Raw genomic sequence first — 26,706 nt, 5'->3', positions numbered from 1 at the left:
ATTAGAGGTCTCACGATGAAGGGACTTGTGGGGAGAAGGAGAATGAAGAGTTCATGGGATTTGTGAATATTCTATTTTGGCAATTAATGCCAGTCTTCCAAAATGGTCATACTTCCAGTTGCCCTCTATCATCCCCAGCCTTGGTTTTGTCATCCTTTACTCTTTGTTTTTCATTCTAGTGGTGTGAAAGCAGTACTTCATGGTTTAATCTGCCCTTTCAGGATCTGTTTTGCTCCTATGTCTCCCCGTCTCACTAAAAGGCACTGCCACCCACTCATACCCTCATGCCAAAACCTAGTTTTCCTAAACTCCTCTCCCCTTCTCCCTCCACACCAGCAAGTCCTGTTTGTTCCACTTCCAAACACATCCTTCTCTCCATCTCCACCACCACCTCCCTGACCCATATCATTAATGTCTCTCTCACAGCTTCCAAAGATCTCCCTCCAACCCACCGTAAGCACCATCCCCACTCACATCCACATGCAGACACCATGACCTTCCTGAAAATGAATCAAATTCTGGCATCTTTAGCTAAAAGCTGGCCCCTCCTCATTTCCCCAACCTCCTCTGTTTACTACATTCCCGATGTGCGGGCCATGGTCTCATCTTTGACCACGTCAAGCTCTTTTGCACATGCTATAGTCTGCTTCCCCTCAGAATGACTGCTTCATTCTCCTGCTTCAGGTCTCAGTTCAAAAGTCCCACCTCCATGGAGAAGACTTGTCTAAATTAGAACCCCACACCTAATTAACCCGCCAGTTACTCTCACATAATCATGTTGTTTTCCTTCCTAGCATCTCTAAGATAATTGGAGATTCTGGTATTTATCTATTGTTTAGCCCTTGCTCTGAAATATAAGTTAGATAAAGGCAGAGATTATGTTTATTTTGGTCAAAGATAGCACCTATCACAGTGTCAGTTCAGAGAAGGCATTCAATAATATGTTCGAATGTGTAAATAGATAAAACCATTTCTTCTACTACAAAAAGGTAAATATGGCTACTACATCATGAAAGTGGATCAGAAAGTATGAGTGCTACTCAAGAGAGGTTCTCTCATTTCAAACAACAGCATGAATTTTACATGAAGTAGGAGGAATCCCTTCCCTATCACACAACAAGCATTTTTGTGGGGTCACCTGTTCTAGGAATGGAGACATCTAGGAATATGTTTAAAGAACAAAAACAAAAACAAAACTGAAAGAGGCATTAAGGGAAATAAATAATGTTATGCCAAGTATTATTTATTAATCCAGATCATAATTGAAAGTATGTTACAAAAATAAAAGTCTCAAGTAATGTTATTCATATACTTTTCATACAAACAAAATTTTCAGAAGAGCCATGGGTCAGGAAATGTTAGTTTTTGCATGGTAGACAGGAATTTTGCCTTTGAATGAGAACAAAAATCTCAGATACAGATAATGCATATCTTTTAAAAACTGATTTCATAGTCATTGTTCTACATATGAGTCATCTTTATATTATCTTTATATTATAACCATATCAACTTTCCTTAAGCTTCCCTTAAGCATATAATTTCTTTCCTTGTTAATATAAAAAGGTACATGCACAGAATCAGTACATTTAGAATAAAAAGTAAACAGAGGAAACAGGAGTCCTGGAGTCAATAATATCTTCAAGGCTCAGTTTGGTCACCTAAAAACACAAACTTGTGCTGATTTTCAACTACTCTTCTCATACTTAATGCTTCAAATATGGCTGGTTCAGCAAGCCAGCTTTGCAGAACGACAGTAAGTACAGCCCCACACAGATCACCCAAAAACACATGGACACTTCCAAGAATGTTGCTGTGGGGCTCGTGAAGTTCTGTGCACAAAATTAAGAAAACTTTTCAAACTTTCCAGCTTTAATATTCAAGGCCAGGAGCATCGTCTCCCAATCCTATATCAGTCCAAGATTCTTGAGGTTAGATTTCATCAGGCAAGAGAGCAGTTTGTTCCTCCTCTGTGCCAAGATTCTTTTGAATTTTCGATCTACATTGAAGAAAAGAAAAAAGAACCTCAAAATTTCTCACATTAAAAAACTCAGTACCCAGCTACCTCCTTAAATGTGTCTATCAAATCCTGAGGCTCAGAGCGCCCAGAAATCTGCTGACTGGAAGAAGAAAGGTAAAGTGGTCCTTCTTTTTCATTCCCACAGGCCAAGTTTTAAAGGAAGAAAAAAGCTCAAGAGTTGTCCATACCTTCTTCTCCTTGAGTACTCCAATAGATAAAACAAGCCCATCGCTAATCCCTTAAACACAATTAAAGGTACTGGTCAATGTCAATTCTCCAAGTCATGTTTCTCCACAAATGTAAAAAAATATGAAAATAAAAGGCTGATTACTCACACTTGTCAGAGCCCACAGACCTTGTATAGCCGCTGCCCATTCGAAACCAATTTTCTCATACAGAAATCCACCCAGCGTTGGTCCTATAAAAGCACTAATGAAAAGAAAAAAAAAACTGTATTAGGAAGTGCAAAAAAAAAAAAAAAGTTTCTTTTTAAAGGCTGCATGATCCCCTAGTCATAGATCTTCATTAAATTGAAACTAAAGAAAAAAGTGCTGAAGAAAAAAAGCAATTCCCGGACATAGCATTGGGTATAAGAAAATAATTCTACCTGATAATGATGATGCTTTTTATCAATTGTAAAATTATAACTGCTTCTGAAAAGTTGGTGCCTTATAGGAAAATAAAAAAGGATGACAGGAATTCAGAAGAATCTTTATTCTCTCTACTCTTCTCAGTATTTGTATTAAAAATGATAATTCAGTATATATTTACTGATGATATCTACATTGCCAGCCTTGTTATCCCTCTGGTATAGTAGAAAGTGAGAAATAAACGAATGAATAAATTTTAAAAACTGAGATCCACTCCTGATGAAGGAACTTAAAAATATCATTTTTATAGGACAAAGTATATGGGGCCATTTTGATTAAATATCAAAACTGCTGGTACAACCAATGATCTTGGAGTCAGAGGGGGAGTTAAAACACTGGTTCCACCCTAAATGAATTATGTGCCTTCATGCAACTCATTTGTCTCAGTGTCTCAATTTTTTCATTGTATAATAGGGATAGTATTTTCCATCTTTCACGTGTGGATGGAATTTATGGCGACTCACCCAACTGACCACATTGCACTAAAGAGACCTGACACGAGTGCCGATGTACTTAATCCTTCTTCAAACCCATTTTCACTGCAGAGAGACAAGATTGTATCTGTGTTAAAAGGGAAATCTGCATGAAAGAATTGTGCATGACAGATAAATTAAAACAAACCAAGGATAATCTGGACGAAACTAACAGCAAGAACACTCTATTTCTGAGATAAAAAGCTAATCTAATTTGAAGAATTTAATACTAATGTTAATCTCATGGTTTTCTAAAAATAATTTTGGTGCATATATGATACGATATTAAGAATCATGATCCATTCGCACTAAATGCTCTGCGAAATATATAATTAATAAAGAACTTTTTAAAATGAGATCGACATGTAAAGAGAACAATGGGCAACTTTTAGAAAATACAGGGGCAGCTCCTTACTCCTGTGAGGGCTGCTGAATTTATACAGCCTAATTTCCAATATTCTCCTTGAAGATCAGCGAGAAATGAACTCCCTTAAGTTCACTTTGTGTTCTTCACCATGCCTACTAAACAAAAGACTGATGGCCAAGTAACAAATGTCTGGTGTGCTATTGTGATTTATAAGAAATATATATTTGCCATTTTTGGCAAGGAGCTCCTAAAACCCTTAGAATTTCCTGATGAAAATAATAAGTCTTTTGTTGTATTAATGAGGTGACCTTTGAAAAACATCTTAAAGATGTGGGTTGGAGAGCCACTCATGTGATTAGAGGATTGAAACTTTCAGTCACACATCCCACACCCCACCCCGCCACACACACACACTGCCCGTGTCCTAGGAGAGAGACTGGAGGTTAAATCAATTACCAGTGGACAATGATCTAATCAACCATGCCTATATAATGAAGTCTCCAGAAAAACCCACAAGGACGGGGTTCAGAGAGCTTCCTGCTTGGTGAACCAGAACACTTGCATGTGTCACCATGCAGGGCCCCAAACTCCACAAGGACAGAAGCTCCTTTGTTCAGGGCTGCACCCTGTCTTATCTCTTCATCTGGCTGTTCATTCGTACCCTTTATTATTCTTCTTAATAAACCATAATCTAGTGAGTAAACTGGTTTCCTAAGTTCACTGAGCTGCTCTAGCAAATCAATCAAACCCAAGGAGGGGGTCATGGGAGCCTTTGATATACAGCCAGTCAGTCAGGAGTATAGGTGACAACCTGGACTTATGATTGGCATCTAAATTAAGGGCAGTCTTATGAGACTGAGCTCTTAAACAGTGTAATTTGATGGTATCTCTGTGTTGCCAGTGTCAGAATTGAGTTGTATTGTAGGACATCCATCTGGTGTGAGAGACAGCTTGGTAGTGTGGCAAAATCCCCCCCCCCCGCCCCCACTGGAACTAGAATCACTTTACCTGGCCACTCTATGTTTCTGCATGGACCTCCTCCATAAGAAAGGAACAATGCTGAGGCTTTTCCGTTTTGCTTTGTCTTTTTAAAAGTATATCTGTACAGAGGCATAAACCACTAAACCTCTATCCACAACCCATTTTACCTATTATTATATTAATATTAGTATATATTATCATTGACATCATCGTATTATTGCATATACTACTTATATTACAATAGTGTGTGACATGAAATCATGACAATTTAGTATTGTGAAAAAATATTGAACATCCTACAAAATTGAGAAATTCAAGAAAGCCTGTGATGCTCACTGCCATTCAAAATACAGCTCTTCAAGCAATGGAAATAACTTACTATGCACAACTGAGAATCTCCGGGAAAGTTGGAATTACACTCATTCCAGAAGAGATGCCATTCACGACTAATATCAGTACCAGCAGCCAAAGCTGACTGCAAAAGAGTTTTGAAGGAAAACAAAAATAGCATTTTAAATGACACAAAGCTTCATGGTAAAGACGGCACATAGGATCCCAGAGAAGTTCCTTTCATAGATTCCAGGACTAATCTCATCCTTATTTGCATCTGATTCCATTTCATTCAGTGACAACATCCTTTATTTAGCTCCTTATATTTGCAGGGGGCAGGGGGAGGGGCGGGGAGGACCGGGAGTCAATTCATTCTATATCTCAATGTCTTTGGTCACATGTAACATGCACCTAGAGTCAATTAGCCTTCTTATCACCGTACAAAACTAATCTTTTCAAAACTGGTGATAATACCAATGTTAACTTTGTTTCTTCAACTGTTCGACTTTGCAATTCAATTGACTGAAAAATGGCATAGAAAGAAAGTGGTAAAATGACAGGAAACTAATATTTGTACTGTGTCGGGCACTGTACCAGTTACTCAACATCCATTACTCCATCGAATTCTTGCAGCATCCCTGTGATATAAGTACTTTTCCAAAATGATTTAAAGAAGACAATTTAGGTAATAAAAAACAAACTTTATTTAACACTTTGTGAAGTGGACAATCTCCTTTTGGAGAACTGCAAAATAGGGCGGAAGGCAGGAAACTTTCATAGGATAAAGAATAAAGAACAAAGAAGAGGAAAAAGGAAAAAAACTGATTGGCTAGGTCTACAGTCAACCCCGTTCGGGGTGAGAAGGCCCAGAGTTAGTTTGGCGTTTGGGGATTGGCTGACTAGATAGACTGCACTTATTGTGACACAAAAGTTATCTAAGCTTCGGTTTGCTGACATGGCACCCCAGGCAGGAACGTCTTCTTGGGTCTAGAAAGTTATTTCGACAGTACTATTATTGACTTTTTTGTAGATAAAAAAAACTAAGGCTTTGGAGATTAAATGATTTGCCCAAGTTCACATATCTTGTAAATGGCAAAGCCAGGATATAACCCCAAATCTGAAGGACTCTGAAATCCTTGCTCATTCCATATCATGCTTTATCCCAGAAGTACCTGAAAAAGTCTAAGAGGCTCACTTTATATTATATTAAACAAGCTTTAATGAACAGTTACTATATGCTAAGAATGATATAGGAAAAAAAATAAAAGATTTGGCCCCTGCCTTAAGGAGTAGGAGTACAAAAACAAAAATATATTCTAAGAACTATCAACTAAAGGCAGGTGGCAACAAATTCTGTTTTAAAAATAAAATACAAGCAAGTGTGCAATGGAAACATAAAGGGAGAATAAACATATTTCTCATTTGACACTTAACTTCCAAGATCTTATGCATTCCTGTTTGCTTGTACCACTGCTAGCTTCTAGTAAGGCAAAATACTGTCGGTCTAAAACAATTCAATATAGTCTTAAGTCAAAGTAATTATTTCCATAATAGGCTCGAAATACTAAGCCATATCAGCATTACACCAAAATTTAAAAAAAAATAATAATTCCTAATGTTTTTCAGCTAAAAATACAGAAGTAAAAAAATTACCTTTTAATGTGCAAGACCGGGACAGGTCCTAACAGCATGTAGCACCCTGCTGTGATTAAGTTTCCAAAAACCAGAAACCATTTCCTTAGATGCTGGTAAAGAAAGAGACCAAAGAAACTCTTAGAACCCTCTATAATCAAAGAATTAAAACAAAAAACAAACAAAAAAAAAACACTAAATATACTGAATAAAACAAAATTTTACATTTAAGAGAAAAAGGTTGATGGTAAATGTAAAAGCTGGGACAACATACCCCGAGACAGAGAATGTACAAAAGGCAAGGCTTCCTTAGAAAGGCAGTGGACTTCAGATTTTGCAAAAGATGGACTATTTCAAATATAATGCTATTAAAAAGCAGTCACTGAAAGGAACTCCTTAGTAGGTAAAACAGCTAGAAAACTCACATTATCGAAAAAAGTACCCAATAACATTATTCCTTATAAATGACTTGAATGCAGGCTAAAAATGATAAGTGTACCATAGTGGCTCAGTTATATAAGACTACGTCTTAAAACCCAGTTCCAAATACTATTTAAGACATTTGCTTTTTGTCACCTGGATTACTTCGTCATCTCCACATAATTTAGGTCTTGATAAAAATATATTCAAATCTTCAGAGGGGAAATGCAAAAAATAAGTGCTAAAGCCATAGAAGCCTGAATCTTGGTTGACAGTACTCATTCTATGTATTAGTCATCTGGACTAATGGCTTAGACCTAGTTAAAGGAGAACAGAAGGGCTGTTCTGTCAGGATGGCTACGGGATAACCAATTCGCATGATGTGGTCAATCCTTTCACTCCCACAGAAAAACTGAATTATCTCCTCTCAATCTGATCAAGTCCTAACTACCTCTGGGATTCTGCCCTAATTATTAAAATCAATCCATAATTTTGCATCAAGGAATCTTTTTCCTTTAGAACGTTTGATCCAGTAGGTTTTTAAGTTTTAACATAAGATTCCTCTTTTCCCAAGGAAGCAATTAAAAGTAAATATGTTCAGGGTGATGGCAGGTTGGAAGTCACTGGAACCTCACAGTGGAACCTCTCCATCAGCTTGAAAAAAAATGAATATATTAGAACTTAAATGTTCTTACTCCCTCCCCCAAAAAAGATAAGTAGGTGAGGTGATGGACATGGTACTGTACACTTTAAATATCTGACAATTTTGTCAATTAAAGCTGAAATGAAAAAAAAAAAAAAAGTCAATTCTAATAAAGCTGAAATAAAAAAAAAAAAATATGTCAATTCTAATCAATGGACCTCTGGAGTTCTAGAGGTACAGATGGAAAACCACTGGTCTAAACATACAAAAGCAATTCTTAAATATAAATTATGTGTACATACTGGCATTTTATCACTTAGTAGACCAAAGAGAGGTGAAGAAATGGCGTAGGACAAGGCCAAACCCAGGAATACGAGTCCCACATATCCAGCTGGTAAATGAAACTGTGAAAGAAATCTTGGATCAAAGTTACATGGTTAAGTCATTTTTAAAATAAATACCTTTTGTCTACTATTTCTTCAGCTCTTGTTATTTACCATGAGTCTACTAATAACATTGAGCACCTTTCCTAATTTTTGACTTACTTTTGTAAATGGATTACTTTTTCTCTATGAAGGGAAACAACCTAACTGGAGGTCAGAAGTCCTCGATTTTTCACTTTGTAGCACTTAACATAATTTTGCTTTTATGAATTACAGCTTTTGACATGTAAACTGGTACTTTGCAAACATTTGTGTGCATAAAAATTACCTGGAGAACTTGTTAAAAGAGGTTCTTGGAACCTAGCCCTAGATTTTCTGATTCTCACCCTAAAAGGCTGGGCAACCAATGACTGGACAGCAAACTGCCAATTCAAACAACTAATAAGAAATCAGAAGGACAAAAGGATTAAAAAAAATGGATAGAAATATAGGAAAATACATTTCTAAAGATTTCTTATAAGATAGACATGAGCAACTTGGGTTTACTAGAGAATGGTTACAAATTTTTTCCATCATTTAGACACAACTCCTTATGGACAGAAAAAAATGACCATTCAAGAGACACACTGTTGATGTGTATGGAATGTGTCACCATAACGTATTTTTCTCATGTGTTACGTCCTGGATGCTTACTGCTTAAGCATTTTAATGCTAAGAGAATAATGATATTCTGTTCTTCTCTAAACCTAGTGCCACACATTAAAACTACAGTCTCCAAGTTTATCTTTTTGGGTAGTTCACGTACCCAACACTGTCTGTAATGACTTGAAAGGGCTGTGTTTCTGGTAACTGTGCTTTTTGAATTCTAGTGCCTAACACAAAGTCATTGTGGGCTGCAATTGATAGATTTCTGCCTTTATAGATGTATATTAATTCTCCAATATAATTAACTACCAGACTTAGTAATATATTCTATTGCATTATTAATAATCTTTTTCAAGAACATCTAAGAATAAATTTCTATGATATCAACCTTCCAGAATTCATTATTTATTTTCCAGCACTAAAAAAAATGGAGTGGCTCTTGGTTCCTCTCTCCATACCTGATTAATATAGTCTATAGTCATTCACGCATATGCATTAGCCTATGAATTAAGTGGACTCAAAGGGGATCTGTTAGAGAAGTAGGACACCTCACATTAAACGAGCCACTGAGTACCCCAAGTTCCCCACTGGAATTCAAATGAACAGAGGAAAACCATCCTTGTTAAACAGGTAAGATGATATGTAAGCTAGACCTATCATGACTTGAGCTCAGCCTATGATGACTGGAGTTCAATGTTGGGGCCACATAGTAAAAGGTTTCTTTGACTTACACTGAATCAAACCCCTCATTACAGGGATATCACAGACGAAGGTACAGGCTACCTCACTGTACAATTATCACTCCGCCTCCTCCTCGCAGCCACTCAGAGAACTTTCCACAAAGCAGGGCCCGAGAGCAAGTATCTGTGTCCACCTTCTACAATGCAGAGCCCTTTGGCAATCAGGCTACTTACCTTCTCCAAAACAAAGAGAGACAGGGTAGGATCAAGGAAGCCTAAACACGAACTGAGTGAGTTGATGACGAAGGCTATGAGAGCGACCTTGGGTAAAGTGATGAGCTTCCAGAACGAGTGTTCACCTGGATCAGACTCTTCGGGGTAAAATGAAGAAAAAAATTGAAGTAATTTAAATCATTTAACTTTATAATTTAACCTATTTTGAAAAGTAAAACTGATAAGGCCATCTTTACCTAGGAATAAAATAACTGTACCTCTGAGTTTGCCTAAAATTGTATATTATCTATATTTGCATAGAAGTTACTCAAACCTAGAGGCCGCATTTGGTTTTCTCAAAAATAATGTCTCAAATTCAAAAAGAATCAACTAGAATCTGGGTGTGAGGAGAAGAAAGGGTTATAGGTTATAACCTAGCAGCAAGTGAGGCTTTCCCCCAGATAGCATAGAGAATATGTAAAATTTAATTTAGTGCATGGGAAAAGCCAGAAGCTTTATCAAGGAACAATGTGTATGTGCTGAAGAAGAATTTGAGTTAATCAAAAAGAAAAAAGAAAAAACAGACAATTGTTTCCTGCCAGCAAAGAAAACAGTGAATGTAGAGGTGCTACTGAATCATGTGTAAATTACATTTAGCATTTAACGTCAGTTGAGTGCTAACCTTCCTTCCCACCATTCCCCCAACTTCTTCACTGTTGCCAGCAACAGGCATGGTTGTTTTCAAGCCTCCAGTCATATTTTATGACTCCTTTCTTTTTCCCCTTCTAATTCTTCCAACTCTATTCATTCTGTAAGGTCTGGCTATGTCCCTAATTATTACACAAATTGTACCTTTCTCTGGTTTCCTGCTGCACTTCAAGTCTATACCATATATTTCAGCACCTAAACTACATTTCGTTTTACATTGTTTCCTATTGTTTGGTGGCTTTCCCATCTTCCAATTAATTTGCTGAAAAAAATCTTTGCTGAGCCAGGTACCATGCAAAAGGCTGGGCAGACAAAGGCAAAGAGCCTGTCCTCACAGAGGAGTTACAATAAGAAGTGAAGAGAACTAAGAGGTATTGGGCTAGGATAGTACCTATTGGAGCATTTGAGAGGATTTCCTTTAAAAAAAAAAAAAAAAAAAGTTGGTGCCTAAAGGAGTTTGAGACGAGTAAGCAAAGAAGGAAAGAATAATCCAGGCATATTATTCCAGGAATGGCACATCCAAGACTCAGAAGTAAGGAAGAACTATTCTGTGCTTGAGAAAATGAAAGAAGAGAAGCAAAGTTGGAGGACAGAGATTGGGGCAGGGCACGTCTACAGAGTCAGGGGGAGATCATACTGCAGAAAAATGTAGGGATAAGATTGTGCAGAACTTTGTAAAATATGCTAAGAAGCCTGAGAAATCACTAGAGATTTCAAACGAGGAGTGAAAATTAGATAAATCAGATCTGTGGTTTAAGGCGACCTCTCTGTAGCCACGTGGAGAAGGGAAACAGAGGACCACTTAGGAGGAAGTTGCAGTGATCCAGGCCTGAGGTGATGTTGGCTAAGTTTGGATCAGGAAGCTCTTTGAGAGCCACAATCAGCACTCGTTTATCCTCATTTCTCCAATATCATCCACTGCGGTTCATTACTGAAAAAATTCTTGTTGAATAATGATACAGTATGGACAAAGTACAAAACAGCACAAAGAATGGTTCAACTATCCAACCATTTTAAGTGCTACATATAGACTTTGTCAGGATATGAGTCATAAAGTAAACTGTGGTGTTAGTGTCTTAACTGTCAACCAAATATTTAATAGTGAACCAAATCTGAGCACAGCCCAGGATGCTCAACTACCAGGACAGCTTGTAGTCAGACTTAGAAAGATGACAAGCACCATCGTGTGGCTGAGTGTGGTAGTGCCGCAAGGAGACGTGTAGATTTTAAACTGCATGTTAAAGATGTTTATTAGTCATCTTTAAGGTATAAATTATAAAAGATCAACTTTAATCTGTTACATTTCTTGTGCATATAAAAGGTATTATGCATTTATGGTATAAGACAAGCTATTATGGTATAAATGGTCCCCTTCTCTAAAACCAAATTGTGAAAAGGGTTACCAAGATAACATATTTGAATGTCCGTGAAAACAAACACATGAATCTAATTAAGCTGTTGAAGAAACTCAGGTAATGAAAACTTAGGGTAATATCTGCTTAGAGAAACATGTCAGAATCACCTAGGAGGCTTTTCCAAGCCACTCCAGTACTCTCTCTGCTCCCTCCAATTCTGACATATTCTTCTTAGAGAGGGATGACTCCCTGCTTGATAATGCCTGCCAAAGGAAACTACTGGTACTGATGGGGAAATGAGGAAAGAAGTGGGGTACCCTTCGAGTGTGGGGGGAAGGAAAAATACTGAGCACTGCAGTTCCACTTACTCAGCGTTTAGTCCAATGATGGAGAAGGTTCAGAAAAACTTCCCAAAAGAGGTAATATAAATTAATTTTTGAAGGATGCGTAAGAGTTAGGTAGAGTGGGAGGGGGAAATATTCCAGCTCATGTGACCCTCCTGCTGAGATCTAACAACAGCTCCTAATGGCTTTCTGGATAAAGTTCACGTTTCATAGATTTAGAGGTTTTCATAAGAGGACTAACATGTCCATTACTGTGTTTTAGAAATATTTCTTTCAAGCAGTCCAGAAGAGGGGACTTAGAGAGCAGATATAAAGGATGAGAGAGAGGAAGGGACCAAAGCTAACTTAGCCACTGAAGCTAAAGCCACATTGTCCATGGGTCTAGAAGGAAGTAAATAAATGGAGTAGAACAAAAATTCTGCAAATATTATCAAAATAACTGATTTAATTTTCTAGCTTCTATCTATAAGCTCTCCTAAAACAATAATTTTTAAAACTCCTTGATGGCGACACCCAAATCTATATTTACAGCCTTACATTAATAATCTTAAGAGGTTTTTTTGCACCTGTTTTTTTTTCCACTCAATCTAACTATAGGATCCTTCTGTACATAAATTTCAAGTTTGTCAAACCATTTTGTTCATAATAATATAGCTAGCTGGGACTTTGCTAAGTTCAATGAATATGCAGGGAAATTTTAATTGAGGAGTAACAGGAATGAAGAGAAATAAGTACCAAGTAACTAGGCTGGTGGCGATTAGAGGGGGCTGAAAAAGATATCAAGATGTGAGATTAAGGGGAGAAAATGAGGAGAGCAGGCTGGGACTCAAGGAATAAGAGATGCTGGGGTCAGTGCAGCATCTAATCATACCATGTCCTACCATTAATTAGTAAGCAAAGTCTTTTTTTTTCTTCTACACTGTGGTAAAGGGTTAACAAAACTCTTTCCCCTGTGGTATGAGAATCTGAGCTGGCGTCAGTTTCTTAGTTATTAGTCAAGTGTTCATCTGTGAACCAAGTCTGAGCACAGCCCAGCATGCTTCAGGGTGTTTCAGGGTGGTGGTGCCTCTCTAGCAACATTCTTTAGCTCTCTCCTCTCCAGCTAATTCTCTAGCCTTGTTCTCCTAGTAATTTGATAAAGGTAAAATGCCAACTATGTTACTAGATAAGCTTGCTCATAAAAAAGATGACCCTTGCCTGGCAAATTTCATCCGTAAAGAAGGAACTATAACCAAACAATAAATAAATACCTGGTGAGGTATTTGTGCTTCCCTGAGTGTGCAGACTTGTACCCAGTATGTTCCTCGTGGAGACCTTGGCAGCTGTGCCCATGGCTTTGTTACAGGATAAGTTAACTCCTTCAGGGCATGAAGCTTTGAGGCCAGGATGACTCCCATTACTGTGGCCTGTGTCCCTGCACCTGGGCTGTGTTGCACAGACAGCTAGCTGCAAAGACCACTGGGAAGGAAAGTGTGACATTGCTCCCCCATCTTATATAGCCTAAGGTTTTTACAATGAGTAATAAATGTAGTCTTACCATAGTCGGGTAAAATACACATATTGAGTGGTACCGTCAGCAAAATTATGCATCCCAGAAGAATAAAAGGCACCTCATAGCCAAAGGATTGATACAAGAAGCCACCTATAGGAGGTCCTAGCACTAGTCCCAGTCCGGAAAAAGTCTCAAGACTTCCCTAAAAATGGGGGAAAAAAAATTGAGTTAATACATCGTGTTTGAAAAATTAACAAATATTTAATGGGCACTATCTGAAAAAAAATCTATCTCACAATTTCTATCTACACACACACACACACACACACACACACACACACACAAGCCCAAGATGGATCCAAAATTTAAACATACATATTGAAATCATAAAAGTACTAGAAAAATTAAATGTGGGAGGCTTTTTTTGTTTTGTTTTTTAATCTTTACAGTTAGAAAGGTTTTCTAATTATGACACGAAGACTCAAAAAGATTAATACGCTTATGTGAAAATAGGAAAAACTATGCATGGCAAAACAACAAAAGACAAATGAAGAATAGAGGGAAAATACTGACAAAGGACTAATTTCTCAAATAGGTCCTCAAGAGAGGTACTACTAATTAATGAGAAAAAAAATGAAGCACCTAATAGGAAAATGGGCAAATGCTATAAATAGACTGTTGACAAATAAATTTAAATACAAAGCTCTTAGTTATGTAAAAAAGAAGCCCGCTGTCACTTTTAAAAGAAATTAACATTTAAAGCACAAGAGACCTATGTTTACCTATCACCTATCAAACTCTCTATGCTGCCAAGGATATAAAGAAAGAAGCACTCTCGTACATTGCTGGTGAGTGAACACTGGAGAGTGATCTGGCTGATCAATTATTACAAATGTACACATTCTCTGACCAAGAATGCCACTTCTGGGAGATAAAATTACAAATCCACAATGATGTGACAAGGTATAGCCATAAAGATGTGACATGGTATATGTATAAGTTTATGTCTGTTGCACTATTTGCCATAGCAAAAGATGTAAACAATCTAAATATTCATCAAGTTAAATAAACTAGTGAAGTACAAAGAGAAGCAGAGTAAGAAACTTTTCATGTACAGGTACAGAAAGATCTCTAAGATGATTTCATTGTTAGCATAATCAGCAAGATTCTGAACAGTTTGTAGACTATATTATCATTAGTGTGAATAAAATAGAGGGAGGGAATCATCCTCTCTCTCAGTGTGTGTGTGTGCGTGTGTGTGTGTGTGTGTGTGTGTGTACATGTATGTACATAAATACATGGAATCACTCTGGAAGAAACCTATAATATCTGTTGCCTTCTCTGAGAGAGTGATGCTAGACTAGGTGCCTGGACAACAGGTGTGTCTATGAAGGGTGAGGAACTGTAACATATGGAACGTATTCACTATATCCTATATTTCCTTTTGTAACTTTTGAATTTTGTAGCATATAAAATTCTTTTTGTTAAAATTAAAATAAAATAGCACTTTGGAAAAAATAGTTTACTATTACAGAACTCTTACAGAAATTACGCAATTTTAAATCAATCTAGTTTAGGGGCTTTAAACAGAGACCTATGACTTACAGCCTTGTATCCTCAGCCTTCACAGAAGATACAAAAGTAGTCCAATAATAACTCTGAATGTTTCATAAAGAATATAGGAATTCTACATTTAATCATGATAAAATCATCCAGATTAACTATCATGTTAACTTTGTTATCTTTTGGCTGCAATTCAGAAAATCCAATGAACTATTGTATTATAGTACTGATCATCATAATAGATATTTCTTGAGTAGCACTTTCCAGAGTGTTCCACAGAACACTAGTTCTTTAAGAGTTAAAAAGTGGTTCCATAGTCAAATTCAGTTGTGGAACATTAAATAAAGTATTTCTACTTTCCAGAGTGTTCCACAGAACACTAGTTCTTTAAGAGTTAAAAAGTGGTTCCATAGTCAAATTCAGTTGTGGAACATTAAATAAAGTATTTCTACTACAGAATTTCTCAAAGCCTTAATACACAATGGTGAACTGGACAGCATATGTACGCTCCAAACACGTATAGCCACAAAACTTTGTTTACAAAGCATGTCAACGGAATAATCTTCTGATTCCTTTTTGAGAAATATATTTCCGGGAAATGTAAAACGTATACCTGTCACAATGGCCACCACTGCATACCAAATGGCTATATAACCTAAAATGTGCCTACCAAGCTATAAATAGGCTTAATAAAAAGTGGGAAGATACCTACCTACATTGCGAATAGTTTATTTGATGGTCACAACTTTCAGACTATAGTATTAGTTGGATAAATGAGGGAGTGCTTGATACTAAGCTGATTAGACCTGAGGTCTAGATGACAATTATATGCTCTGAGGTGACATTTGGTGGGCTGTCCAGAAGTTCCTTCAAGGATGCATGGGTCCAAAGAAAGAGCTATGGGAAAGCCTGCCTGGGGTCAAGGAGGCAGTAGCCAAAAGCTGGGACAGGAATCTGGTACGTCACTAATACCACATGTCTAGGCACCTAGGCAATACATAAGAATGTACATCAATACATTCTACCAGGGTCTGGGTAAAAACTCAGAAGGTCTGTCCACCCTGGGTTCATGTTCTACGTGGGAATCTCCTTCTGGAACAGAGTTGCCCGTTTGGATGGGGCTTTGCTCCCCGGTTTGCCCCACCCCTTCACACTGTGTGCAGGGCCCAGAACTCGCCCTCCGGCCTTTTTAAAAGAGGCTCTGATGGGTCCAAGTCACTTTACAGAACTGTAAGCCCTTACAGAAGGGCTTTTATAGCAAAAGAAGAGTGCACTACATAAACTGACAGCACAGAAGCAGTTATGGACTTCCAGATGATCTCAAAGATCCCCTCCACGAATCTGGGAAAAGTCGAGGAAGGACTCTAGTATAAAAACAGTGTTTGGTCATTAAAGATAACTCTTTTCTAAAGCCTTAGGAGCACTTCAGGCAGCCAAGCCCCAATCCAGGCATCTAGGCTACAGAGAGACAGCAAAATACTACTAGGGAGGGTTTTTTTGTTTTGTTTTGTTTTTTAAAAAAACAGTGGTATAAAGAGTATTTGGCTTGGACCGCATTTACTTGTCAAACTGCCCATTTGGGGGATTCTATGCCCAAAGTACAAATTCAGCAACAAGCTGTCAATAATTATACCATTAGTCTCACTTAGGTTTCTGTTTGAGCATAAAGGTTAAAGGTTACAAACACAGACTAGAAAAGAGCAGGGTTAGTAGAATGGACCCCAGCTTTGACTTGGAAGGTAAAACAAATATTTTAGCTGACATTAAAAAGAAAATAGAAAAAAATTATGAAATACATACCAATACTGTGGCCACATTATTTGGAAAAGTCTTTGTAAGGATAGCAACAGATGCAGTTATTGCTGCAGCAAAGCTTATTGCATCTGCCACTCTCACTAGAAAACACATAGCAATAAATATCAGTCCTTCTGGAACTTGGTCCAATACACTAAAAGAGAATAAGACAATTCTCAAATGCAAAGTTGGTTTTAATTTTTTTACTTTTTAACTGTACTCACTGAAACAAGAAGTACCTCACTCACAGTTATTAAAATAAATATCTTTAGAATATGAATTTTTAAAAAAGTTGCTTTGTTATACATTGAGTAGAAGAAAATTATCTCTCTTTTTCTGATAATTTGAATCATAATAAGAGCTTAGTTGCCCTTTTCTGCTGACATAATTGATAAATGATAATACTTAGAAGGCCTTTTGCAATATGTGGAATCACTCTAACAACCTATAGAGAAGATTGCTTAGTTCCAGCTCCCCCCGCCGACCCCACGCCATGGTGGGGCTCAAACCTTCAAAAAAAAAAGAGTGAATGCAGGAAATAGAAGACCCCACACACACTCAAAAAAGAAACATTTTAAAAACAATTCAATATGAAGGTTTTCTTGAGCTTACTTCATCACAGTCTTACCAAACTCTTAGCATTCCACTATGTGCCTCAAGAACTTGTGTAAGCTCTTCCATACTATTTGCCACTACGCTATTGGTTTAAGGACTCTATGCTTAAGAATGTTCATAGTTATTTTGCCTCTGGCACTTATTTTCCCTGTTTCTTGAAAGAGCAGTGGAGGGAGCCATTCTGCTGCCAAGCTCAGAAGTGAGCACATGACCAATCAGAGCATTCTCTTCTCCTGGGCTACAGTGAGCTTGATACAGGGACAGGGTCTTCCACAAAGATCAGGCCAGTGGGGCTCTCCGTTCTGTGACTTTACTAGAAACTATAATGAAAGTGGCATTTTCTTCCTACAGGAGCTGCTAAGGGCCATCTTGCTCCCTCAAGGGGAGAGTTTATCCAAGAACAAAGCAGAGGAAAACAAAACCAGGAACTTCTGATGACACTATCTTAACACATGTATCCTGATGTTCTTCAGCTGATTCTCTAGGTAAGAAATTCACTTTCTTGCTTAAGCCAAAACGTTTCTGTTACTCAGAAAAGTGAGTTAAACTTCTATCACTCATAGTCACAAGAGTCCTAATGAACAGATTCAGTAGCCAGCTTATTAGTGATCCCCTAAAGGCTCTTAAGATTTGTCCTGTTTTCTATATCACCCAACACTCTTCACCATTAGTCACATGCCTAGCACTAAACAGACAATCAGTGATACTGACTAATATAAGGAATCCATTAACATTTTAAACTGAAGCTTCCAAACATATCAGAACATGACTTACCCAAAGAGAACTGTAACTCCTCCTGAGACAAACACTCCTGCTACAAACATAAATTTTGCTCCAATACGTACAAGCTATAATAAATGTCAAAGAAGAGTGGTAAATTGATCATCGCTACAAGTCTACATTGATATAAACAAATCCACTGTATTAGGAAATACATGATATGGAAAAGATACGAGCAGTTAATATAATAATAATTTCTTAATAGAATAAAAACATACGTTTCTTACAAACATAAAAAAAAATTAATAATCAATCTACCCTAAGAATGGAACTGTCAACAGTGGCACAATTCATAAAATATAATGATGGTTATTTCAGTATCAATGGAAATTCTAGACTAATAAATTAGAATAACTCATTATGTAATTTTTAAAAATTAAAATGTACATATGAACTTTAATACTTACATATTTTCCAAATACCAAAGATGCCAGCAATACAAACAAAGAGTAACATCCAAAGATCATACCAATAACTGTATCACTGGCTCCTTTCTTTTCAGCCTTTAAAGAAATTGAAAAAGAAACAGAGTTTGAAAGACAAATTAGCATCTACATGGAAAAATGAAGCTATTAGATCAGAGCACTGTCTTCTTGCAACCTTTATCTGTGGAGCAATCTTAAAAATTATTATTCTAAAATGAACATGGTGGGGAAGTAAGGGAAACTATACTAAAACTTAACCCTTGACATGGAAATAATTTACTCATCATGCTTGTAAAGAATTGTTATATTTTCAAAATATAACTGTTGTTTTGTATGTGGTTATACCTAAGTCTAATAAAATTGATGGTTCCACTGTGTTAAAAAAATTATTAGCTTTATGATCTTGAGAAAGAAGAACAAAGTTGGAGGTATCACAGTTTCTGATTTCAAAAGCGAATTATAAAACTGTAATAATTAAAACAGTATGGGCCCAGCACAAAGACAGACAGACAGATCAGTGGAACAGAAGAGAGCCCAGATATAAACCCATGTTCATATGGTCAACTGATCTTCTACAAGAGTGCCAAGGACACATGATAGGGAAAAGATAGTCTCTTTAGGAAATGGTATTGGGAAAACTGGATATCCATATAAGAAAGGATTGAATTGGGCCCCTATCTTACACCATTCACAAAATCAACTCAAAATAAAACCAAAAGTAGAAAAATGAGACTACCAAAAAGCTTCTTTAAAGTAAAAGAAAAAACCAACAGAGTGAAAAGACAATCTATAGAGTGGGAGAAAATATCTGCAAATCATCAATTAGATAAGAGGTTAATATCCAAAATATAAGAATCTCCTACAATTCAGTAACAATGACAACAACAAAAAAACCACAAAGAACCTGATTAAAAAGTGGGCAAAGGACTTGAATAAACATTTCTTCAAAGAAGACATACAAATAGGCACTAGGTATATGAAAAGGTGCTCGAGGTCACTAACCATCAGGAAAATGCAGATTGAAATCACAATAAGGTATCATCTAATACCTGTTAGAATGGCTATTACTGAAAAAAAAAAATAAGTGTTGGTGAGGATGTGAAGAAACTGGAATATATTTGGTAGGAATCTAGAATGTTGTAACCACTATGGAAAACAGAAGAGTTTTCAAAACATTAAAAATAGAACTACCAGCAAACCCTCTTCTGAGTATATATACAAGAGAATTGCAAGCACTGTCTCAAAGAGATATGCAGCCCCATGTTCACTGCAGCATTATTCACAATAGCTAAGGTATAGAAACAACCAGATATCTACCTATTGACAGATGGATGGATAAAGAAAATGTGGTCTATGTATACAGTGGAATATTACTCGTTTTTTTAAAAAGAAAACCTTAGCATTTGCAATAACATGGATGAACCTTGAGGAAATTATGCTAAGTGAAATAAGCCAGACACAGAATAAAAAATACTACATAACTCCAGTTATATGATGTATCCAAAATAGTCAAATTCAGAAGCAGAAAATAAAATGGTGTTTATCAGGGGCTTTAGGGAGGGGAAAGTGGAGAATTATTGCTCATTGGGTGTAAAAGTTTTCTGTTAAAAAGATGGGCTCATGTTGTGTTGTTATCTCAAAAAGAGAGGAAGAAAAGGATAAAGAAAAAGAAAAAAAAATCTCACAAAAAGAACAAGAGAATTTTTGTAGGTGATGGATACTATGTTTAGTATCTTCATTGTGGTGATGATGTCACAGGTATATATGCATATGTCCAAACCAAACTCAGTAAGATGGATGTATTAAATGTGTGGAATATTTTGTATATTAATTATACTTCAATAAAGCCCCCATCAAAAAAAAAAACAAAAACAAAAATGATAGCTTTAGCTGGCAAAAAGTCAGAATTAGAGAGTCTAAGAGTATAAATAAAAGCACAAAGTCTTGGCTGAGGAAATTTGAGCTCTACTTCACCCATGAAACCAAGCAAGCTGCTGATCTTAACATGCCTCCTTTATGATATCTGTGAGATAACAGGAAATGTATTGGCCTCTGCCCCCGGTTCCTGGCACAGAGCTTCTAAAACCCTTGTAATTGATAAGAACAATGGGAGCATCTTCTGTTCTAATATTTGGTTTTTGACTCTGGTTCCTGACACTGAGCTCCTAAGTCCCTTGAAATTTCCTGGGCAATAAGAATGTCTTTTGTTCTAATTAAGTGATTCTGGGTGGGCTCCTGGATGGGAGCTGGCCACCAGAAAGACCAAACCATGATTAGAAGCCTGGAATCTTCAGCCCACCACCCCCATTTGCTAGAGGGGAGCTGGTGATACAGAGAATGGCTTGGTGTGGGGTAAAAAACTCCACACAGCTGGTGTCAGTGTTGTGAGTATGGTAGTAGTGGAAGAGTAAAGAAAAAACACACAGGAGGAAGAGTTTTCTTACTCAGTATCACATTTAGTTATAGGATTGAACTCTACTAAAAACAAAAAACACTCTGCTGGTCAAAAAACTCCAGAACAGGAAGCTACTTGATGTTGGCATGAGTCATGCCAAGGCCCATTCAGTCTAGTTCTCTGTTTCTAATATTAGTACCAACCACCTGACAGTTTAAAGAAGCCAAATTTTTCTTTCCTGACATCAACACAGATAAAAGATGCCTCCCCCAGCATTCTATGTTCTCCTAAAACACTTAAGAGTAGTATATCATCCATCAACTGTACCTCTTAATGTTGACTGCCTATTCTATCAGTGTGTTCCTAAAGTTGCCACAGACAATAGGGTATTTATTTTAAACCTACTTCTTTTGAACTCTGAATGCTACTATTAGTGGTGATATACAACTGAATTCATGTACAAAAACAGACAGAAGGTCTGAAAAACATTTTTAGACCCTGGAAATGTAGGTCCTTGCATCACATTCTAGCTATAGCCATTTCAAGGAGTTAAAATCAGTTTAATTTCTTTAAGATAGGATTGGCAACTTGGTACACTACGAAGTGTAAACCTGAACTACACAATTCTCTGTCTTCTCAGGCAGACAATGGTCATTTATTGAGCACCTTCTATGTGCCAGGCATTGTACCGGGAGCCAGCAGTGAATATTGATGGTTGGAAGATCCGATTTGAATCATCCTTTCACCAGCGCTTCAGCTATTTTGCAAATAACTTTACTCTTAATACAGAAATGCATGTGCAAGCACACACACTCCTACACCCCTCAAAATCCATTCTCTACAACAGCCATAATCACATTTCTTCACCTTTTCTCCCTAACCACAATTTAAGATAAAATTTTACATTGTTGCTGTACATGTAAAGTTATCATCATCACTTAATCTTTGCCTTTTTCAAAAATGTTCTTTTCATGTCAGACTATGTCTCTTTAAATAAACCCTATATTTCTCATAACACCACAGGAAACCAGAGACGTGAACTCTATTATTCTCAGATAAACTTTAGGAAGAGCCCCCTTACTCTAAAAAGTCCCCCCCCTAAAATTCAGTCCTTAAGTATCTGGTGGCAGCAGTAGAGACATTGAACCTACAATACTATAGTCATGTAGTAACTTGGGCAGGATTTAAGTCCATAATTCTATGGGATTCAGAATTAGCCATTCCCCTTCTATTGCTATTAACCACATGAGATAATGGTATGGAGACAAGAGAGATCTCATTATAAGAGATAACGTTAATGGCATCCTGGCAAAAAGTTGTGCTATATATACGCCAAAACATGAAGTTGACTTTTCTATTACACAAAGGTCAAGTAGCGTTATGAGTTGAATTTTGTTCCTCAAACTTCATATGTTGCAGTCCTAACTCCCAGCACCTCAGAATGTGACCTTATTTGGAGATAGAGCCTTTACAGAGGTAATCAAGTTAAAATTAGGTCAGCATGTTGGCTCTAATCCAAAATAATTGCACCTTTATAAAAAGGGGCAATTTGGACTCAGACACATGCGTAGAGGGAAAACCACATGAAGAGACAGAGGAAGCACTCAGCTACCTACAAGCCAAGGAGGGAGGCCTGGAATTGATCCTTTCCTCACAGCCCTCAGAGGGAACCAACACTGCTGCCACCTTGATCCATTAGAATCTCGCCTTTAGAATTGCGAGATATCAAATTTCTGCTGTTTAAGCCACCCAGTGTGTGGTACTTTATGACAACCCTAGCAAACTAGAACAGGTGCCTCAAAGGGAAGGTGTTATCAAAAGAGTCAATTAAGATGTAGAAGAACATTGATTAGTCAAGTTATAGTATTCATGTTCTTGGCTTAAGAGATCTAAGTATATAATTCTAGAATCTGGCAGAAAATACATAAGGGTTACAGCAACTAACATTTATTGGGTCCTCACTATGTGCCAGAATCTCCATTAAGTGCTGTTTTACATGTTAGCTAACAACAATGAAATAAGGGATGTATTTTTAGCTGGCCCCATTTTATCGATGAAGACACAGACTGGCAAAGTTTACACAATCACTGCGGCCTTGACAGTTTCCATCTAGTGCATGTTCTCACATTCACTATGGACACAGAATGGTGACTTAAGATGTCCTAGAACTATATACCACAGTAGCAGCTGGATACTTTTGGAACACGGATCCTGCTTCACATTAGGAAAAGACAGCTACTCTGTCTTGCTCAAACACCTCTGATGACTTCTCCTTGAATAAATCTCTGCCACGCATGTAAGGACTTTTGCATTCTAGCTCCAACCTGCCTCCCCAGGTCCTCCAGCTCCTTTGAAAGTTCACTCCACCCCAGGCCCAGGCCCAGGCCCAGGCCCAGGCCACACTGCTTGTCTGCTACTCTCCAAGAACAAGTTATTTACTTTGCTAATCTTGTGACTATCTCAAGCTGTTTCCTAGAACACCACTGCCTCTGCTGGTCACCTTGGGGAAGACTGTTTCTCAAGATCCACCTTAGATTTATTCTGTGAAGTCCCTTTTGTACCAGTCCTTCTTCTCCTTCCCTCCCCAACACTCCCCACCCCCACCATTCCTTCCTCTAGAGTCTCATAACATTTTGGTTATCCTTTTCTTAAAGGATGACAGACAAGAGAGGGACATTTTCCTGATCTTTTTTTTTCTTCCCTAGCATCCAAAGCCTAGCATACTCTAGAGTGAGAAGTCCTTAACCCCCTATCCTCACCCAGTCAACAGAACTGGATTGCACTAGTCACTTAACTTCTGAGTTGGCTTCTTCATTTGCAACATGATGAGATTCTCATTACTATGCCTATCTTATGGAGTAGCTGCAGAGACCAACTGGGATAAATGTGTGGAAAAGTACACTGAAAACTAAACAGCATTGTATGAGTATAGAGCCGTATTGTTCTTCAGCGGAGAACAATTTTTATCGTCTTTTGTGGCACACGGACTTTCATCAAAGCAGTTAGAGGGCTGAGAAGGGCCAGTGCACTGACTAAGTTGAGGCTTTGGCAAAGAACGTGAAGTATAAAACACATGGTCATATTATATTCAGCCAAGCCAGTATCATTCTTTTCATACTATATCCTATCGACCTCCAGATTCCAGGTCAATTCTCTAGGGGTTATTCCCTTTGAGTCTGTGCCATTATCTATAGACCCTAACACTATATAAAAGTCTATGATTAGAAAGAACCAGTCAATATTAAGCAGAATTCCTCCTTGGCACCAACATTGCTTCTAGATTCCACAAGAAATTCAAGTCAGAAAAAGGATTTTAGTGAATCATGGCTTCCTAATTCAAAATATCAATAAACCCAAACTCCAGGAAACAGAGTTACTGTCTTAACACAACCCTTTTGCAATACCATTAAAATCTCAGTTATTCAGTGTGGACTTTTTTTTTCCCACTTGCAGAAACCAAGTATATATTAATCCAACTACATGATAAGCAAAGTAATCCTTGGAAGATCAATTATATTTAGATGAACTACCTCCTAAGATGATGTTCTTTCTGACTAGATTTTCTTTCTCTGGTATCAAATATTTTGTAAGAAGTCTTCAGTTTGCTGATGTTCTATACATCGCCTTTACTATATTCATATCTTTATATTTTACATATTGTAAAATGAAATAATTCAAAAGGCTTTTTAAAAATTAAGAATTCACAAGGATATAAAAATGTCTTACCTCCTTGGGGAAAAAGGGTCCAAGGATAGAATAGTACATCATAGAACATAAATTAATGGAAGCTGCCGATATCACTACAAAAAGCTGTTCTCTCGAAAGCCACATGGGTGTCTTTCCTGCACTCTCTGGAGGATCATCACCTAAAATGCAAACATACTACTATTACAAGCACGTAATTGGAACTACTGATCAAAGTACACAAATGTCACTTCTGTGCACAGACGATGCACTCTGAAGTTAATATCTGATGAACTGAAAGCTATTTTCATATAATGTAATCAAATGTGACAATCCTTGTACATCACTGTGGTTTTGAAAACATATCACTTTCATTTACACACTAGAATTTCAGTGCAGAATTTATCAAACAATCTGATCTGTTTTGTCTCCACTATAAGGCCTACTTCTTTCAGCTTTAATAAATTCCTTCAAGAAGAATGAGGGAACATGGTGGTCTCCAAAGGGTATAATTTAATTTCTCGTTACCAGCTTCGTCTGCTGTATGAACTAATGACGTTTCCAGGATGTCATGTTAGCAGTTTATTAAGCATAGGAGGACAGTATTGAAGCTGAGTGAAGTAGAAGAAAACAAACTACAGCATTCAATTGGCAAATTAATACAATAGTATGCTCCTGGAAAGACGAGTCTCACAAATCCGTAAATCAATATATTTTTTACATAAATTTCTGGTCTTTTGCATCCATTAATTTAATCCTTATCCCCAGGGCTAAATTTTCATTTAACTTAAAGACATCAGGTCAATTACTCAGTCTCAAACATCCAGCAAATCTATCGGCCATTTTCAAATTAAATGGTTTGGAGCAAAAAAGAAATTTAAGTAAGAAAAAAATGTTTAGTTTGCTCTACTTTTCAGAATTTGTCATAGCAGTACAGGGGGGAAAATCTGTGCAACATGAGGAAGTGTTAAGAATGTAAAAATTTTGGAACAGATGAGGAAGAGAACTGAAAGTTAAAAAGGGAGCAACAACAGCGGGAGCTCGAAACGTAAGGCTTTCCGTTGTCTAACGGCATACTTATCTGAATACATTCTAAAACACACAGTACTTAAAACCAGAGCTAGAGAAGAAAGTCATTATAGAGACTACACCATTCCAATTCTCGAACTTCAACCTCTTCCAGAGAGGAAAGAAACGCGGAGCCGAACGCCACCTTCAGGCCCCACGAATGTCTCGGAAACAAACAAACCAAGCTAAAGCTAATTCAGTCGTGAATAAAGACACTGGGCCCAAACCACCCAGGCGCGTCGGCCGCGCCTCTCTCGGTCACCTCCAGGTGAGCGTGGGGCCTCGGGCTCCCCTGCCGCGTCCATGCGCAGTGCGCGGGCTCCGGTGCCGCTGCTCGCGGGTCCAAGTTCTTGACCTGGACTCCACCTGGGACGAGAGGACAAGCGGAAGAGCGGAGACTGCTCAGCCCAGCCCTGGCATCGCCGATCCGCGCCGGCAGCGCTCAGCCAGGGGCTCGCCGCAGCCTCCGAAGACTTCGTGCTCCGGGAGGAGGGCCGGGGGCGGGCCGGGGGTGGAGCAGGGCCTTTCATTTTTTTCTTTTAATTAAGACACACCCTATTGTAATCCACCCCCTCGGATATAATGTACTTTTTCACTCTGTATGAGGAAAAATTAAAGTGAAAATAGAAAGAACGAGTCTATATTCCATGCAGTTTAGTAAAATGAGTAAAATTTATTCCCACTAAAAGAAAGGAAGCATGTGTGAACACAAAAGGTAGACGGTACCTAAACTGAAAGATGTGAATTAGAAAATCGGGCTCATGCCGATTCTTTTTAAGAGTGGGTTATTTTTCGCAGTGGGTAAGTGATGTGGTGGTGTAATCCCTGAAGCCAGACATTAATAAAATGGAAACGAATTCACTGATGTGAAGCACCAGTTATTTGAAAAAATTCATTATAGAATGTTGAGGAAGCACGGCGGAGAGGCTGGGAGTAAGATTTCTGGAGGCAGGTGCTTGAGTTTTAATCCAGGGCGTTTACTAGCTGTGACTGTGTGGGAAGGTCAGTTTCTCTATCTGTGCAACTGGGATTACAATGCCTATTTTGTA

At 37.7% G+C, this 26,706-nt stretch overlaps 1 protein-coding gene across 1 annotated transcript; it reads right to left on the bottom strand.

Moving 5' to 3' along the window:
* Window positions 1–1,237: 1,237 nt before the first annotated feature.
* Window positions 1,238–26,129, bottom strand: SLC18B1 (solute carrier family 18 member B1). The gene is made up of 14 exons (XM_011356204.2): window positions 25,920–26,129; window positions 24,632–24,771; window positions 18,493–18,588; window positions 18,080–18,153; window positions 16,697–16,844; window positions 13,379–13,535; window positions 9,456–9,592; window positions 7,816–7,917; window positions 6,472–6,563; window positions 4,868–4,963; window positions 3,132–3,206; window positions 2,353–2,446; window positions 2,206–2,255; window positions 1,238–1,996 (listed from the first exon to the last, which is right to left on the bottom strand). The coding sequence occupies exons 1-14, from the start codon at window positions 25,960–25,962 to the stop codon at window positions 1,930–1,932; spliced, it is 1,371 nt and encodes a 456-aa protein (XP_011354506.1). The 5' UTR covers window positions 25,963–26,129; the 3' UTR covers window positions 1,238–1,929.
* Window positions 26,130–26,706: the final 577 nt, after the last annotated feature.

The sequence above is a fragment of the Pteropus vampyrus genome, unplaced genomic scaffold (genome assembly GCF_000151845.1).
Source record: "Pteropus vampyrus isolate Shadow unplaced genomic scaffold, Pvam_2.0 Scaffold24, whole genome shotgun sequence".
NCBI classification, from domain to species: Eukaryota; Metazoa; Chordata; class Mammalia; order Chiroptera; family Pteropodidae; genus Pteropus; species Pteropus vampyrus.
The sequence above is the reverse complement of the archived record's forward strand: the minus strand, read 5'-3'. Positions and strand labels throughout refer to the sequence as shown.

Coding starts and splice junctions, on each gene's coding strand:
- SLC18B1 (XM_011356204.2), bottom strand. CDS start 25,962: ATGGACGCGGCAGGGGAGCCCGAGGCCCCACGCTCACCTGGAG. Junction 3,207..4,867: donor GAGATTCTCAGTTGTGCATA/GTAAGTTATTTC, acceptor GTCTCTCTGCAG/TGAAAATGGGTTTGAAGAAG. Junction 2,256..2,352: donor GTCTGTGGGCTCTGACAAGT/GTGAGTAATCAG, acceptor ATTGTGTTTAAG/GGATTAGCGATGGGCTTGTT.